The sequence below is a fragment of the Ambystoma mexicanum genome, chromosome 12, assembly GCF_040938575.1.
Source record: "Ambystoma mexicanum isolate Mex_15411 chromosome 12, UKY_AmexF1_1, whole genome shotgun sequence".
Classification (NCBI taxonomy): domain Eukaryota; kingdom Metazoa; phylum Chordata; class Amphibia; order Caudata; family Ambystomatidae; genus Ambystoma; species Ambystoma mexicanum.
The window spans coordinates 666,449,528-666,465,254 of NC_090936.1; the positions used below are offsets into that span (position 1 = coordinate 666,449,528).

Below are 15,727 nucleotides of genomic sequence, written 5' to 3' on the forward strand. Positions count from 1 at the left end.
CGGAATGCAGTTATATCAACAGGAATGCTATTTGTGGGGAAGACTGTTTGTGCTGTGAAACAATAGATTTCCATTTGTACAGTACGACAATAGCACAAGTTGTAAAAAGCCACAAATACACTTCTTCACAATGTTCCACGCTTTCTCCATTTCCAGACCAAATAAAAAATAATACACCTACATGGGTGTCTGCAAAGTGTGATACACAATTATGCAGGAGATCAGAAACAGAAGCATTACCTGGCCTACTGCCTCCCGCAGCACAAATGGCACTTAAAATCATTTTACATGGTGTTCATTTGTACCTCCGCAATCAAAAATAATAGTATCGTTGTGATTGAGCATCACCAAATTCTCACACAGACAAACCAAAAGCAATCACTTCATTGTAGGTGCTCCATACGCGTACAAGCCCACATGATACACTCCAACTCCCACCGGACTCAGTTTTCCATTCACTGTCAAGTAATATATGTGCAATTCACCCACAAAACATATGCTGTGGCTCATTCAACACACAGCCATAAGCTCACCCTCTGCATTTAGTTCGACAAATATACTGTATACCACAGTCTGTGCGTGCACTCCACACCCAGAAAGCTTATTACGCAATCTTGTGTGCTCCACAGTCCCAAATCTAAGGTGGCCATGTGCAAAAAGGGCGTATGTTACACGTACAATCCTGCAACTGTACGACGTCCGCTGACTCTTCCAGGTGTGAATGCGCGGGAGAAGGGGAATAAATGTCAACCAGGATAGGGGATGTCCTTTGTAGTGGTGGCTCTTGAAAAAGCAGTTTTTAAAGACAATGAAATACCATTTCCATTGAGAAGGTGCACATATCGATAACCAATGTTATCCCAGCAGCACGCAAAACGTTACACATGCTTCTGTTGATAAGACGCTTTCGCACCTCTGGCTGCCGACAACATTCATTGGGATAGTTATATACTGGACTTGGTGGTATACATGAGAAAAGCACCTTCGCAGTAGCAGAAATGCGCTGCACTTCTTTCATCATCTTCATCATCTTTTTGAGTTGACGGTACACACTTGCACAAGCTATGGAACCCAAAAGCAATGCTCCATAGTGCACAACCACAACGTGTACAGTACCTAAGGTGGCCACTCGTCGACATTCTGCAAGCAAATGGTCGAAAATACGGACAGCGGCACTGCACCACAAAGTCTCCACTTCGTCCAAATTCAATTTGCCATTAAGTCCTCTTTCCACGGCATACTGGAGCAGATCTAGCACAAAGCGATCACCCACTATTAAAACTGTTCTCGCCATCTCTGCCAGCCTCAATACACAGAGTAATTAAACAAAATATGCCCGCCCTTTCCTGTGACGCACACTCTAACCACCTGATTGGACAATTGCAGCAATCACATTTCCATTTGCCAGCATGTTCAAAAGCGCAGAATGTAGCACATGTGCTTCGCAAAGTATCGTGACGGCCGCGCCCCAGTAAATCACGAACAGTCGGTCTGCCCTTTCCACTATTCTCTTCCCACCACGCCCTCATTAGGTATCGCTAAGACACACACAATCACCAATGCCCTCCAAGACTTCAGCATCTTACAATGTCAGTTCTCCACAAGACTTCATATGTACCGTTACAAAATTAGCCTGCACATGTGCTGTTATTGAAAAGCACGTCCAGTGGAAAGTTCAGTGAAACATTGCAGGAGTTATACATGCACATTCATCCACATAAGCACCCATCACCACAAAAGAAATGAATGAACATTTATTTTGCAGTATGTTCACAACTCTGTTATAAGTGCCTCTGCACACAATATCTGCCTCTAAGCGTCCACTACGTGTTTAAAAAGCATACTGATGTTCCTCCCATCTCCAACCATGAAGTGGCAATTTGTTGGTATGTGCTTGCAACGTTTTCATTTATCCATTTCATACACTATAATAGGGAAACAGGAACTCTGTTCTTTCCTTCCGACAATGCTACGAAAATTGTTCCCCACTAACCCACCTACTACATAACTCATAAAAAGAACGCACTAAGGCTACCGCTAAATGTATCTTAGCAACCTACCGTCACTTTTCAAAAGGCCAGTGTCCGCACGGCTGTGGTGCTTTGTACGCTGCACTGTTGTCACAGGCTCTTTTTAAATCTTCCACTCTGCGTCCTCAGCAACTCATCCATGAGAGGAGTGCGCAACCGGTCCTTGGCCTGAACGGCAGGGATCATATCGCTGCTGGACTAAAATGTCTGCAATAGCTCATAGTGGCTGCGAACAATAAAATAAAAGCCCAGTGCATTATGCTGAAGGCCTTCTGGTCCCTGGGACCTCAATACCTTGCACTCTCAATTCCGATATATCTGCTTACTCCAGCTCTTCACTCATCTGCCTCCTACTCCCTCAAGGTCAGTTGCTTCTACACGCAACCAGATGGTGGTCTCCCTGGACCTTGAGGAGAAGAATCATAGGGTCTGAAAGAACCTGAAAACCTTTCCATGTGCTTCATCTTTTTCCCCTCCTCTCCCCTACTCACTTCCTAGCTAAAAAGTATTGTGCACTGGTTTCCTACCCACCCTATAATCTGTGCCCCAGGCCACCCCCCTACCCACAGTTCCACCCCTGCACTGGCTTTCTACCAACCCCTATTTTCTATTGTTCCCATGTACTCCACTTTGCCCTCCCCCTTCCCATTCACTTGTGCACTGTCAATGTCAGCTGGCCTAGAGGAATCCATGTCTCTGTGTGGCCTCCGCTCTGCCTCCCTTTCCTCTGCATGCCTTCATACACTTGTATGTAGGCGCAATACAAATGGCACAAAATACCATAGCACATCATATCATATGATGCACACACTGCATTCATAACAACATAATGCCTGCCACGTACGTTGTACACTTCACAATATGGTCTTCCCACTATAATTCATGTACTACAAATGTCGAAAAAGTGATCTCACAAAAGCAGCAGGGAATGCATATTAGCAACGTTAAGCAAGTGTGCAGTGCTTGCATACAAATAGGATGCATGCCCCTTACCTTGCACACTTTCACCATAGGCTCCTACATTTATTGGTACAAACAGACCTTCTGTCACAGTGTTTGTGTACACACCACAACAAGCAACCACATTGTCCACTGTTTTAGCCTCCATAGGACCAATGCCATAGCTGCTATCCTAAAAAGAGCCAGATGTGCCACGTCTAATCCTCAAAGTTAAACGTGGCATTATCGTGCTAGAAACTGGAGGGGGAGGGGGTATTGGGGGGAATGCGAAACAGGGGTGGGATTGTGTCTTTAGGATTGTCTCTAAAACACTTATATATATATTTTTATTTTTTGTTGTGTTTTTGTTATGTACGTGCATTCGTAAAATACATTCTTGTTTTTCTCTTTTGCTCACTGTCTGCTTCTCCTCCTGACATTTTTCTCGACTGAAGATGAACGTTCATCTTACATTTCTACGGAATTCTCTGCAATGCTTCGTGCAGAGTGACAAACACAACAGCATTGCCAATGGAGGTAAAAAAAATGCCATTTCCTTGAAAACCACTGGAAATCTTGCTGGTTATTAATGCTTTCATAGCATAGTCGGTGCAGAACATCCCAGCACTGCACATAAAGTCGCACATGCTTCTGTTTATCCAACATCTCCCGACCTCTGGCTGTGGACAAATTACACTGGCATTCTCCCATTGTCCTCTTGGTGTCATTGATGAGAAAATCACCTTTGCATTAGGAAATATCTGCATCACAGCTGTCATCAACTTCTTTAAGTAAGCAAGCAAACGTGAGCACGACATGGGCCCCAAATGTGGTCCTCCAAAATGCACGACCACCACATCTACAGTACCAACAGAGACCTCATATTTGCAAATGAGATCCATGCACCCGAAACCCCACTCAAAAATGGTGCCCCAAAAAGCCTGCACTCCTTCCAACTGAAAGTCAGTATCACTGCATACCTGTGCAGATCGTGCACAAAGGTATCATTGACTATAAGCATTTTACTGTCTGTCCATCTCTGCCAACCTCACTGCCCTGAACTTTGGGTAAATATATCACCGCCCCTTCCGGTGAACCACACCCTCAAATCCTCAATGGAGAATCCCCACAGTTCCATTTGCAAACGCTCCATCCTCAGAAGGCCATGATGTGGCATGTGTGCTTTCCCAGCTACAGCTAGGGCCACACCCCAGTAAAGCAGACACAAAACTTCATCCCTTTGCACTCAAATTTTGAAACACTCCCTTAATGGCGCCTACTGGCGACTATAAAAATTAAAAAAACACCTACACCAATAACATACTGAACCTCGGCATTGCACACTATCATTTCTGTACACAACTCCATATTTCCCATTAAACACTCTGAGAGCACATTCCCTTTGCTTCCAAAGCCCGTCCACCAGAAACTTTTCCTACAGGAAGCCCTATTTCAGCATCCACAATGATCTTGCATTGCACCCAGCACACCTTTCGCCATGCACACAACAGTCCACCCTTGCCCACACCCAGCACAACACTATGAATCCATGCATGTAACCATGTGGGCAGCTAACAATGTGCAAAAACATAACATACGTAAAGCACTTCAACCCAACTCCCTCACACCATAAAACACCCATTCACGAAAACAGGTCACAATTAGTATCAGCCACAAACATATCACAGCCTCCATCACCCCTACCCACTGCCATTCACAAACTATTGTGTCACTATCAACCTAACCACATTTTCACAACATTGGCTCTACTTCAATAAATCTGCACACAGCATAGTAACCAAGCACAATCAAGGTGCACTTCTACCATATCCTTTCCCAGTATGCAAACCCAGCATGCAGTGCCCACACTGCATGACTTTTCACAGCACCATCGCCAAGTCACATCAAAAGCTTTACCATGTTGTAACAGTGTCCTCACCTGCAAAAGCAAACATGCACTTCTCCTGCTCTATTGCATCTGGAATCCAAAATGCATTACTGCTGTGTGTGTCCTAAAGTCCTAGCCTCTTGAGTGCATGGCCTACAGCCTACGACCTTCGGCCATGCACCCAACAGTCTAGGCATTCAACACTCTCACTGCTACATAATGGCACCATCCATTTCACCATGTCACCAACTTGGACTTTCCACATACACAGCACTACCACCATCACTCCTACCCAACCTGTGCACCGCCATGGAACTATGCCACACCAAATTGCACCAGTTACCATAATGTAGAAAGCAAACACTCTCTCCTGCACCCTGTGCACTTTCATTCACATACTATGGCCATCCCCACTTCCATTCCCAAATTATTGTGTCACTGCCAAACTACCCACATTCAATTTGCAACACTGGCCTACCGCAACCAATGTGCACCGCACTATGCAAGCACCACCCTGTACCGGATGCACACAAACACTTGCGTTACTGCGATGGGTATGCTGAAGCCCTACGCTCTTCATTGCATGCCCTATGGTCTACAGCCTTCGCCTATGCACCCAATAGTCTAATCCTTCCACAGACCCAATTCAACTTCCTGCACCCATGCATGCCACCATATGCCCAACTACCGCATTCCATCCGCATAGCACAGCCACCCGGCTCCCATCCAACCTATGTCATGTGCAATTAATTCCCCTTCTAAAATTGATCTACCACCACTCACCACGGAAAGAGTTTGCTGCAAACAGGTCGCGGCAGAAGCTGTTATGACACCTGCCTCCAATCACCACACAAAGTACTCGTCTGTCTAGCTACTGCGACTAGACGCAGTACATGCGAAAAATGCAGGCACCCCTCCGTTACATATGTCACATGAACCTCTTCTCATTCCCCACCCGTTCCCTCCCTTCTTGCCACCAACACATTGAGTACACTGACCTCCGATACACCATGGCAGTGTTTCCCGAAAACATTGACGCACAGTACGCTTCCCTCCAGCCAACCACCGGCCGCGTCCAATGTTCGCCGACATCACGGCGTACTGCAGGCCAATGACACTTCGGTCCGCAGAGTGAACAGTGAAGGGGACCGAGATATCACTAATTTTTTGGGACATACATTTCAGTAATTTGCAACAAAAGTACTGGTTGGATTTCCACCAAACACACAAAAGCACACTTTCTGACCCAAGCCCCCGCTCCTGCCGCAAATGTGGTGAAAATCTATCCAGCCGTTCGGGCTGTAGCCATGCGCAAACTTTTTCCCCATTCATTCTATGGGAAAAAATGTTTTGGGACCCCCCTATAACTTTGCCCCCCTTGCACGAAACCTCACCTCACTTATTATGCAAAGTTTGATGAGGATTCCTCCAGGGGGAGCAAAGTTATAAGTCACCAGAAAAGTGCTCTTCCTATGAGTTTAGCAACTTAACCGTAACTAGATGTAGAGGCACCCTTCGTGGGAATGCCTCTGGCATTTTTAAATACTTTATAGCGAGTCACTTCTGTTCAAAATGGACATCCTTGTTCTTCAAATAAATACAAATACAAGACCTGTTCATCAATTGGGAGTACCAGAGTGAGCATCTGACTACATGTCTCCCTTTGTGGTCATCAAAGGCTATAGGTGTTTCCATCATCCCAAACATATAGGTGAGGTTCTGACCCCCTGTGATGGGACTCTTGGTTGATCACCTGTATCATATAACGGCTAGTGTGAGCTTCAAGGTGCCTTAACCCCACATACATGAGATGGGCCTGGCTGCCTGCAAATCTGAACATGTATTGAGACTATCACCCATGTATAGAGGAACTGACGTCACTCATTGTGAGGGTTTTCAACTTGGTTCTTGGACTTCAAATTTCTAGTTGCACCTTTGTTTGATAACCACTATCCTGCACAATCTTTCTCCCCATTGCAACCAGGACCATAACTTTAGGGCCCTCCTGCGATTTTCCTGTTGAAGACCCCTATGCATTTCCACTGGCAACAGTGGTGCAAATTCAACTCTCCTACTCACTTTGCAACATAACCATCCTTGATCTGCCTACTGACCGTGTCTCAGTCAAATCTCATTTCTATGCTAACCTATTCCCTTCCCTCTACTCTCATCCCCACAAACATTCTTCTACTCAACAGGCCATGGTTGTTTCCCACTACTGTTCCATCTACTCATTCCCCAATCCACTGACTGACTCTTACTTAGCCGCTAAAATATTCTAATTCATGGACAATGTGACCACTCTCATATCCGTTCCCCCCTTTATCCTTATCCCCACTACCACTTGACTTCAATCCCTCCTCCCTTTTGCTGTTATCTCCCACTTTCTCACTGAGATGGCACCAACCAAGACTGAGAGCCCATCATGTGCTTCTGCAGACCCTCTGCTGCCCGGACCCTGAATGAAAGAACAACACTGGCCTACTCTTACAAGTTCCCTCTCTTCAGCTTCTCTTGCATTCAGGACTCTCCTTGTCTGCTACAAGATGGCTACCAGTATACACATCCTCAGGAAAGCCTTTGCCAACCTTAACAACCCTGCCATCTACTGATCTGTGTCATTCGTTCCTCACTACTCCACTGCACGTGTAGTGTTCAATCATATCACTTTTTAGCTGCAGCCTTACGGCCTTGGTAACCCACTCTAATCTGGATTTCATAGCAGAGACTTCACAAAAGCAGCAGTCACTTAGGTCACTTATCCCTTTGCTTCTATTGTCTCTTTTTCTCAGTATATTGGCATTTAGGACTCAGTCGCAGACTGGGTTGCCCTCCGTCTGTCTGACCAATCCTTTTCCACAACTTTGAATGCTGGAATCTCCACTCCAAACTCCTTGCCTGTGGGAGTTTTACTTAGGCCTGTGTGTGTGCTTCTCCTCTTCATGCTCTACACCACTGCTCTCGGAAAATGAATCTCTTTCTTTGCCTTCTATTACCAGCCATTTGCAGATTAGACCAAACCTTTTGTTACTTTTCTTCCTTTATCCCGGTCCCATATATCCAACTGTCCCACTGCCGTTTCGCACTGGATTTCTCTCAGGTACCATCTGCTCAACTTTTCCAAGAAAGAAGTCATTCACGTCCCAGTCTTCAAACTCCCACTTACCCTCCACACCGAAACCTTCTCAAAATGTGCAAGATGTGTATCTCTCCCACTGCATACCCTGCAACTAAAACTTGATCTCCGCTCTGGCCCTCAGCCATCTTGTCTACTGCTGCAGCCTCCTGGTGGCTCCTTTCTCTCCCCTGATAAAATTAACTTTGAAATGTGCAACTCACACTCTTACCAACTTCCAAAACCCCTCATTTAAATATGCCCACGACCTCAACAGAGGCATGCTCTCTGTTCACCCCAGGACTATGCCTGGATCCATGGAATTCGGTTGTTGGATTCTTGTATAGTTCACTGTAGGATTCCAGGACTGTGAACCAGGAACAAGATCACCCACCCGAGCTCCCATGCTGGGCGTTATCGAATGAGCGAACGCCTCCCCGGTCCACAGCTGAAACATCCATGTACCGTTGATCACGGGAAGGAGGTGGTGATGGGAATCTCACTGTGAAAACAACAGGGAAAGGTTTACCACCTCATATTAAAACAATAGCCCACCTTTCTGTTTACCGGGAAGTCTCAGATACTCACAAGGGACAGCCAAGGACTTCAGAATATCTCCTCCCAGAGTTTCTTTTGTGGATGATAAGATCAATGTGATATAGCTTGGAACTAATATTTCAAGTGCATAGGGACTTGGGACACTTTAGCAGGCATGCGTATGAATGTAAGACAAAGTGCTGTGACATGAAATAGTCTCTCTGCAAATGACCTTAATGTAGATCTATGTTCAGACAACAATAGATAAGAAATGGGGTTAGTAATCTCTCTATGAAATTCAACAGAATCTCCTGACTGAAGGTGATTGGAAGAATTCTTCATGTGATGCAATACAAACGAGGTTGAAATGCATCTGTTGATCAGACACCGTTTTCGTGTGTGAATGGGATTTATCTGAATGAACCGGAAGTGTTCAGTCCCATTTCCAGGTGCCAGTGCAATGTCTCTGAGCCTGACCTCATCTTTGATACAGGTGCCATTCTTCATGACATGCACAGTTCCTAGGGACAACCTATGGTTTCATGTACCTCTGCCGTGAAACATCACCTCGCGGGTAAGTTCCTAACAGGTATAAGTCAATTCATGGCACTGTTCCTGTACCTGGTCAACTCCAAGAGACATTGGGCTTCATTACAAGTTTGGTGATAGCCTTGCTGGTAAAAGCGATTTTTACTGCCACCTGCGAATGGGCAATTACGGGGTCATTACAGCCCCACCGGACCCGGTAAATGCCCATTCGCGGGCGCTGGAAAAAATGCTCCTCATTCCCATTTAAGCCCCATAGGGCTCAATGGGAATAGGAGTCGGATGCACCGGCACCATTCAGAATGGTGCTGGTGCATCCGACATAGTCTGCTCGTGGGTGCCGGTACGCCTGCCAGGCCAGTCCTGGCAGGCAGGAAGGCACCCGCGAGCGGAACCCGTAGTTTGCCGGTCCGGTAACAACGGTACCAGTAGCTTACTGGTACGCTTGTTACCGGACCGGCAAACTTATAATGAGGCCCATTGTCATACCATCGAAGAATCAAGGGGAAGGGAACCACCCTCTGGAAACAAGGTTCTGTTACTTTGGAGAACTTTTATGTTGGAATTGTTCTATTTTCATTTATAAACACCTTTTGCAAACACCAGGTCAAAAGACATTTTCCTTCTCACTTTGTTATTTGTGTTTATAGTGTCCCAGTACTTAGGTGGTTGTGGGAATTGGAGTACATTGATGTCAACTGATGCATAGTACTTGAAATGTCACTCTCAATGGTTCCATATGAAAATCAAGTTCTATATAAAGGGGAATTAGAACTGAAAAAGGTGTCTTTTACTTTTTAGACCAGTGATGGGAATTTGGCCAAAAGGGTGTTGGGAAAAGGTTTCTCTATTTTTCATAAAAGGGGGAATAGGTGCATGGCAGAAAGGCCATTAGGGTGTTGGCAACCGGGGTTCTTTTTTCATGGGCAAACGGGGGATACCATGTCTCATCCAATGAAGTCATGACATCTCCCCAGTAGTTGTCTCCTCCCATGTGATCCTCCCTCATATAACTGCCCCCAGGGTCAGGACCTACCGTTCCCTCGCTACATGGGATGAGGTTACTGCCGGAGAATCCGTTGAAGTCATCACAGTGGGAATTACCATAGAGTTTAGAAAGTCAATGGGTAATCAATGGGTGGGTAAAAATACAAACAGCACCCACAGGCTATGTGTATCTTCACACAATCGATCTCTCCCCTGACTACACTTCCCATAGCAATAGTTCTGGATTGCAGGCTTCTCCTACAGCACCACCTGATAGCCAAAACTAAAAATGAGCACGAAGCTAGCAATGGAAAATGTTCAGAGCCTGAAAAGAAACAATGAGAGCCCAGAATAAACCACTACACCTTGGCGGCTGAGGTTTAAGGTCGCCAGGTACAGTAGGATAGTTTAGGTGGTGTTTCTGTACCACTGTTGACACTTAGACCATTTCAAGAAAAAAAGGCCTGCCGCAGAGTAAGCACACATATAGCAAATGGTGACAGCTGTTAGGGCACAACTTAATCCAGGGTGGATTAGGAGGAGAATCCTCTGCCACAGAAGGTAAGTCAAGCAGTCAGAGTGAAAGGTCCTGGTAAAGGTTAGCGTGCCCTGAATTGGGATTCACCCTCAATGGCTTGTAGGGGGCCACATACTTTGTAAAATGTATTAGTGTCTTGTGAAATATTGCAAAGGGCATTTTTATTTGTATTTGCATTTATTGAACAAGATGGTGAGGGTGAGGCCTTGAAACAGAAAGGCTGTACCGTAGGACAATGAGTGGAGGAGTCCCATAGAGGGTGTTTTTCTAAATGGTGAAGTAGAAGATGATGGAGTTGATGTAAGTGGGGGAGAACATGTAGGACCACAAACTAACAACATAGATTATATACATAAACATTTACTGCAGTTATGCGCTTTTCGAGATCAGTGCAGGAGTGTGATACAGATGGGAAATGAGCGCTAGGGAGGAGAGATTACTTCCCTGCAGGTTACTGATGCCCTTCTTTGCAGAGAAGTTGTGGTTAGACGGCAGATTCGGATAAACATCTTTGTACTTAACAGGATTGTTGTGGGCCAAGAAAAAACACAAAGAACTGTTAGACCAAGAAACTTTGTCATACCATTAAAGAATCCAGAGGAAAGGAACCACCCTCTGGAAGCAAGGTTCTGTTACTTTGGAAAACATTTATGTTGGAGATGTTCTATTTTCATTCATAAACACCTTTTGCAAACACCAGGTTAAAGACATTTCCCTTCTCACTTTGTTATGTGTGTTTGTAGTTTGAGGGTCAGGATATAACGTTTCGACATAGGGACGGTTTCGATTTCTGACATCCTGACACAGACATATCCTTAGTTTTTGGTAGGGAAATTCCTCTTAGAGCACGGTTAGAGAGGCAATTTCCCAACCTGTTTATGTTAATAAAAGTCTTTAACCAAAAACATGACAACTTTTTGTCCGGCTCTCATTTCTGACCCCTCACATCACCCAGTACGTGCCCATCCCTACACCCAAAACACACACCTTGAAGCCCTTTAAACTAGTTCTGAGTAGTTTTCTGAAAGGTAATGACTTCATTGCAGCTGTTGCCAGCCCCGAGTGTAAAAAAAATGTCTGAAACAAAAGTACCTTCAGCCACTTGATTTATAAGAAATATGTGTTTTCTTGCATCTGTTCCTTGCACTCAATTCCTGTTAAACCAAGCATTGGCAAAGCCACTACTTCTGGACCTTGTGCAGGCATTAGAATGCTGTAATATGCCAGGCGCTTGCAAGATTAAACAGCTGCTGGCATCATATGGCTAAGGAGTGATATCATAGCAGTATCTCAAATATGAAAACCAGATGCCTACACAAAAGCGACAACTGATTGCTTTGTCAAATCGTGTTTCCTATTGGGCATTGTAACACATAGTTTTGCCATAGCTGCCATGGTTCAGTTATCAGATTATATCACTGTTTTACACATTAATGAAGTCTTTTACTTTTACAAAGGTGTACAGTAACCCAATGTTAATCTTTGACAAATTCTGCAAACGTCTTTTAAGAGTTACAGCTTTTTAATTGTTTTTCCAGTCAGGGTGGGAGGTTGACCCACATCCCTTACCTTGGCCTGCTCTTCAGTATGATTTGGCTTTCTTCATAAAGTAGTTTCCCCTTTATACATAAATGGCCTGTGCCAGTTGGGGTGTCTTTATTTTACCTTTAGGTGTCCAAGTGGGAGCTTACTCCCCCAGCCCCCAGAAGCCTCTAGAGAGTTCAGCTTTGAGTTGCTTAACCACAATATTGTAGAAACTCACTTGTGAAACCAGCACCTGCTTCCTTACCAGGTTAATGAATGTTCGCCAGTGTGAGAATGCAGCATAAATGATAGAGGGAACCCAGAAAAAGTCCAAAGCGAATGTTCCAAAGGGCAGGAGCCCTAAAAACAACCTAATGGCCCTCATTACAACACCGGCGCTAAACCATGGCGCTATTAGCACCATGGTTGGTGCCGGTGTTGTAACGAGTCCGCCATGGTGAAATGGGGAAATACCGCCCCATTCCAAGGTTGGCGGGGCGGTATTTCCCCATTGCCCCATGGCCTTTCCCCATTCCCATTTTTGCCCCATAGGGCTCAAAGGGAATGGGGAAAGCGGCAATTACGGTACCGCAAATTGCGGTACCGTAATTGCCTGCGAGGTCCCTTTGCGGGTCCCTACTTTAACGGCTGGTCCAGACCAGCCGTTAAGGTCGGGTCCCGGAAAGGGACCTCGTAGTAAGGCGCTAAGTAGTTAATTGCGCCGCAGCCTTTTACTGCGCCGTTAACCACTTAGCGCCAGGGTCGTAATGAGGCCCAATGTCTTTGCTCAGCAAATCGGAATCCATCCGTGTTACTCTATTCTCAGGCAAAAGCGAATGACCGATACTTTAGCCGATTTACCAAGATGATCAATGCAAAATATGCCACTATGGAGTGGCTCACAGCAGAGCTGCACAGTCTTCTTTCGGGAAAACACAATAGTAGTGAGAGTCAGGCGGGGAAAATAAGTGTACACCTTGCTTTTCTAACAATGCATGTCGCCTCCTCCTTTCTTAGTGGTGTGCCTATATTGCAGCAGCAGTACACAAACAGGAGCCAAGTCTCCCTAGTGCCTATGGGTAGCCTAGCACTGTTGGCACAGTGCGAATTGGCAGCCTTAGATAAGCAACCTGGGGCTACTGAGAAGGAGCCCCGGGCCCTTTTCTCCTAAAAGGAACCATACAGGGCATCACATTAATCATCATTTGTGCAAGGTCACCATCTCCCTGCTCTCCATTATAAGGCTTTCCCGGGTAATTGGCTGATGCATCCGTTCTGCTCCTTTGGCCTTGCACCCTCGCGCGACTAAGCCAGCATGCCGGCGCGTTACACAATGCTCCAGCATCCTCTGAGTGGGAGGAGAGTGGGATGCTGGAGAGAGGGAAATTCAGGGTCAGGACTTGGCATGGGATTAAGATCTGTTTCCCAATATGACATTCCTATGTTGAGAGATGTTCCTATCTGCCAGAGCTTCAGGGCCACAGAAATTCCCATGGCCGGGTCAATGGCCTATTATTACACAGTAACATGTTGAAAGGGGCGCTCACCATGGTTGTTATATTTCAGATAGTCCTGAACCCTGACGATTTAGAAATGGTTTGTCCTTTGCCCCCAAGACTGAGCATAGTTGGGATGGCATCATTACCTCTAAGATAAGTCTAAAGCAGAGGTCTGCAACTTTTGGCTCTCCAGATGTTTTGGACTACAACTCCCATCACTCCTAACCATTATATTCAATGGTGAGTGACCATGGCAGTTGTAGTCCATAACATCTGAAGAGCCACAGGCTGCAGACCCCTGGTCTAAAGCATCAGAGGTTTAAGAACGTATCTGGGAATCCCAGTCTACATGACCTGGGAAAGGGTCAGATGAAGTGGTTGCCACCCATTGGCGGGCGTAGGGCTGAGAACCACATATCCATGACATGGTGAGTCAATGTCGGCACGAGGACTCTCAGTCAAAAGAACGATGCTCAAGCGAATATGCAAGCTAGACCCAACATCATTGGTGTCTCAGAAACACTAAAAAAAAGTTACCTCAGGTTCGTAGTGAAGGGCAATCACAAAATCCATGGGGAACGGAATGTTGTCGATCGTGAATCTCAACCCTGCGCCACTCAGAATGCGCGCATACCCTGGCCCGGTCCACGTAACTGGCGATCCTGGGGTGGGTTCTCGGAACACAGTCTGCACGGGGGTGTCTGTCGGTAGAAAATGCTGCAAGGAGACACATATTATCACTGTGTGGCTAATGTTTCATTTGGTACTCTAAACAATACATTCAAAATCTTGCTATGATAACAACTTGCAAACACATCGACTTATGCATGCACAGTACTTCGGACTTAGGAGATGGGCTAAAAGGTCTGTTCAAGCTGACATGAACATCAGAATAGCGGCAATGCTGCTTTAATTAGCACTCTCTGATGCCTCATGGCCAGAGATGGCATGTTGCTTTTTGTTTGTTGACAGATTGTAACCGTATTAAAAGTATTTAATTGTTCCTTTGCTGAAGGTGCAGGTGTGGTAAGGAGGGTGGCGAACCCCTTCAAGTCTTCAAAAATGCTTAAGAGGCATTGTAACCAAAGGTTAATATCATTTGAGGTTGTATTGTAGACACTTTGCTTTGGTGCAAATGCAATTTTGCACAGCATTAGTAGGGCAAACTTTGCTCCTGCGTAAAAAACGCATTTGATCAAAGCATTTATGCAACAGGGCAATGTTTCCAAGTGAAGCGTATTTCCTAAACAGCCCGGACAACCTCAGCCACTGTTCCAAGGTGTCCATTCCCTCCTGGAATCCCATTTGAATAGCTTAGGGGCCAGGATAATGTTTGCCTGCTCAACAGGATCTTTACTAAATGTTTCCTGAGGGAGTCTATTAAGGAAATTGGTCTTGTTCTCGGACAACCACGGTGTCCATTTTTTAATAATGGGATAATCTCTTCCTCCTTTCAAGAGGAGGCATTTTATTAGTAAGAATCGCTGAATTAAAACTTAAATCAGCAACAGAACCGGGGCCCTGAGGCCAGACTCATGCCTTTGCAAATTGATTGGCACAGAATTGACGCCCTCCCTGCCCCTCATCACTTTCTTGAATTTCTGGGAGTTAGGAAGCGGCAGTATTTCGCTCAAGATGATCTGGGGCATTGCACCACCCTGCTTCTCATGACAATGTCCCTAAGCGCCCAACCATCGATGCGTGGCTAATTCACAAAAGTACCAAAGATGGGTCACTTTATTCCCGCAGTTTCCTACAATGGGTAGATTTAAAATTGAACAGCAATTTACCAAGATTCAAGGACCAGTCTAACCATGCCCTCTACAGCGGTCAGATAGATATCGACATCCAATGAGAGTGCCGCTTCCACTGATATACTTTGTATCACCAGACTGGTCAGCGATTGTTTGAGTAAGGGGAACATCTTGTCTTGGTGAGGCGTTTTGCCACCTCATCAGTCGAGGACTCTTCTAAAAGCACAGAAGCACATGGGCTTCTCCTCTGGATTTTGAGAATGTTTAAATCATGCCCTAGCAATCCCTCTTGCGACGGAAACCTGTTCCAATCTTATCAGCTGGTTTAGCTGCTGGTGGGGTCTGCAATTGCACACAGGAGGGATTAGAA

General features: G+C 45.6%; 1 protein-coding gene across 3 annotated transcripts in view; it reads right to left on the reverse strand.

The window, feature by feature from the left end:
• The window catches only part of LAMB4 (laminin subunit beta 4), a 933,969-nt gene that overhangs the window by 443,593 nt on the left and 474,649 nt on the right, over positions 1 to 15,727 (reverse strand). For all 3 annotated transcript variants that reach the window (XM_069629159.1, XM_069629158.1, XM_069629160.1), the window contains one exon: positions 14,141 to 14,320. In XM_069629159.1, the coding sequence (XP_069485260.1) occupies positions 14,141 to 14,320 (180 nt within the window). The remainder of the gene's footprint in view (positions 1 to 14,140; positions 14,321 to 15,727) is intronic.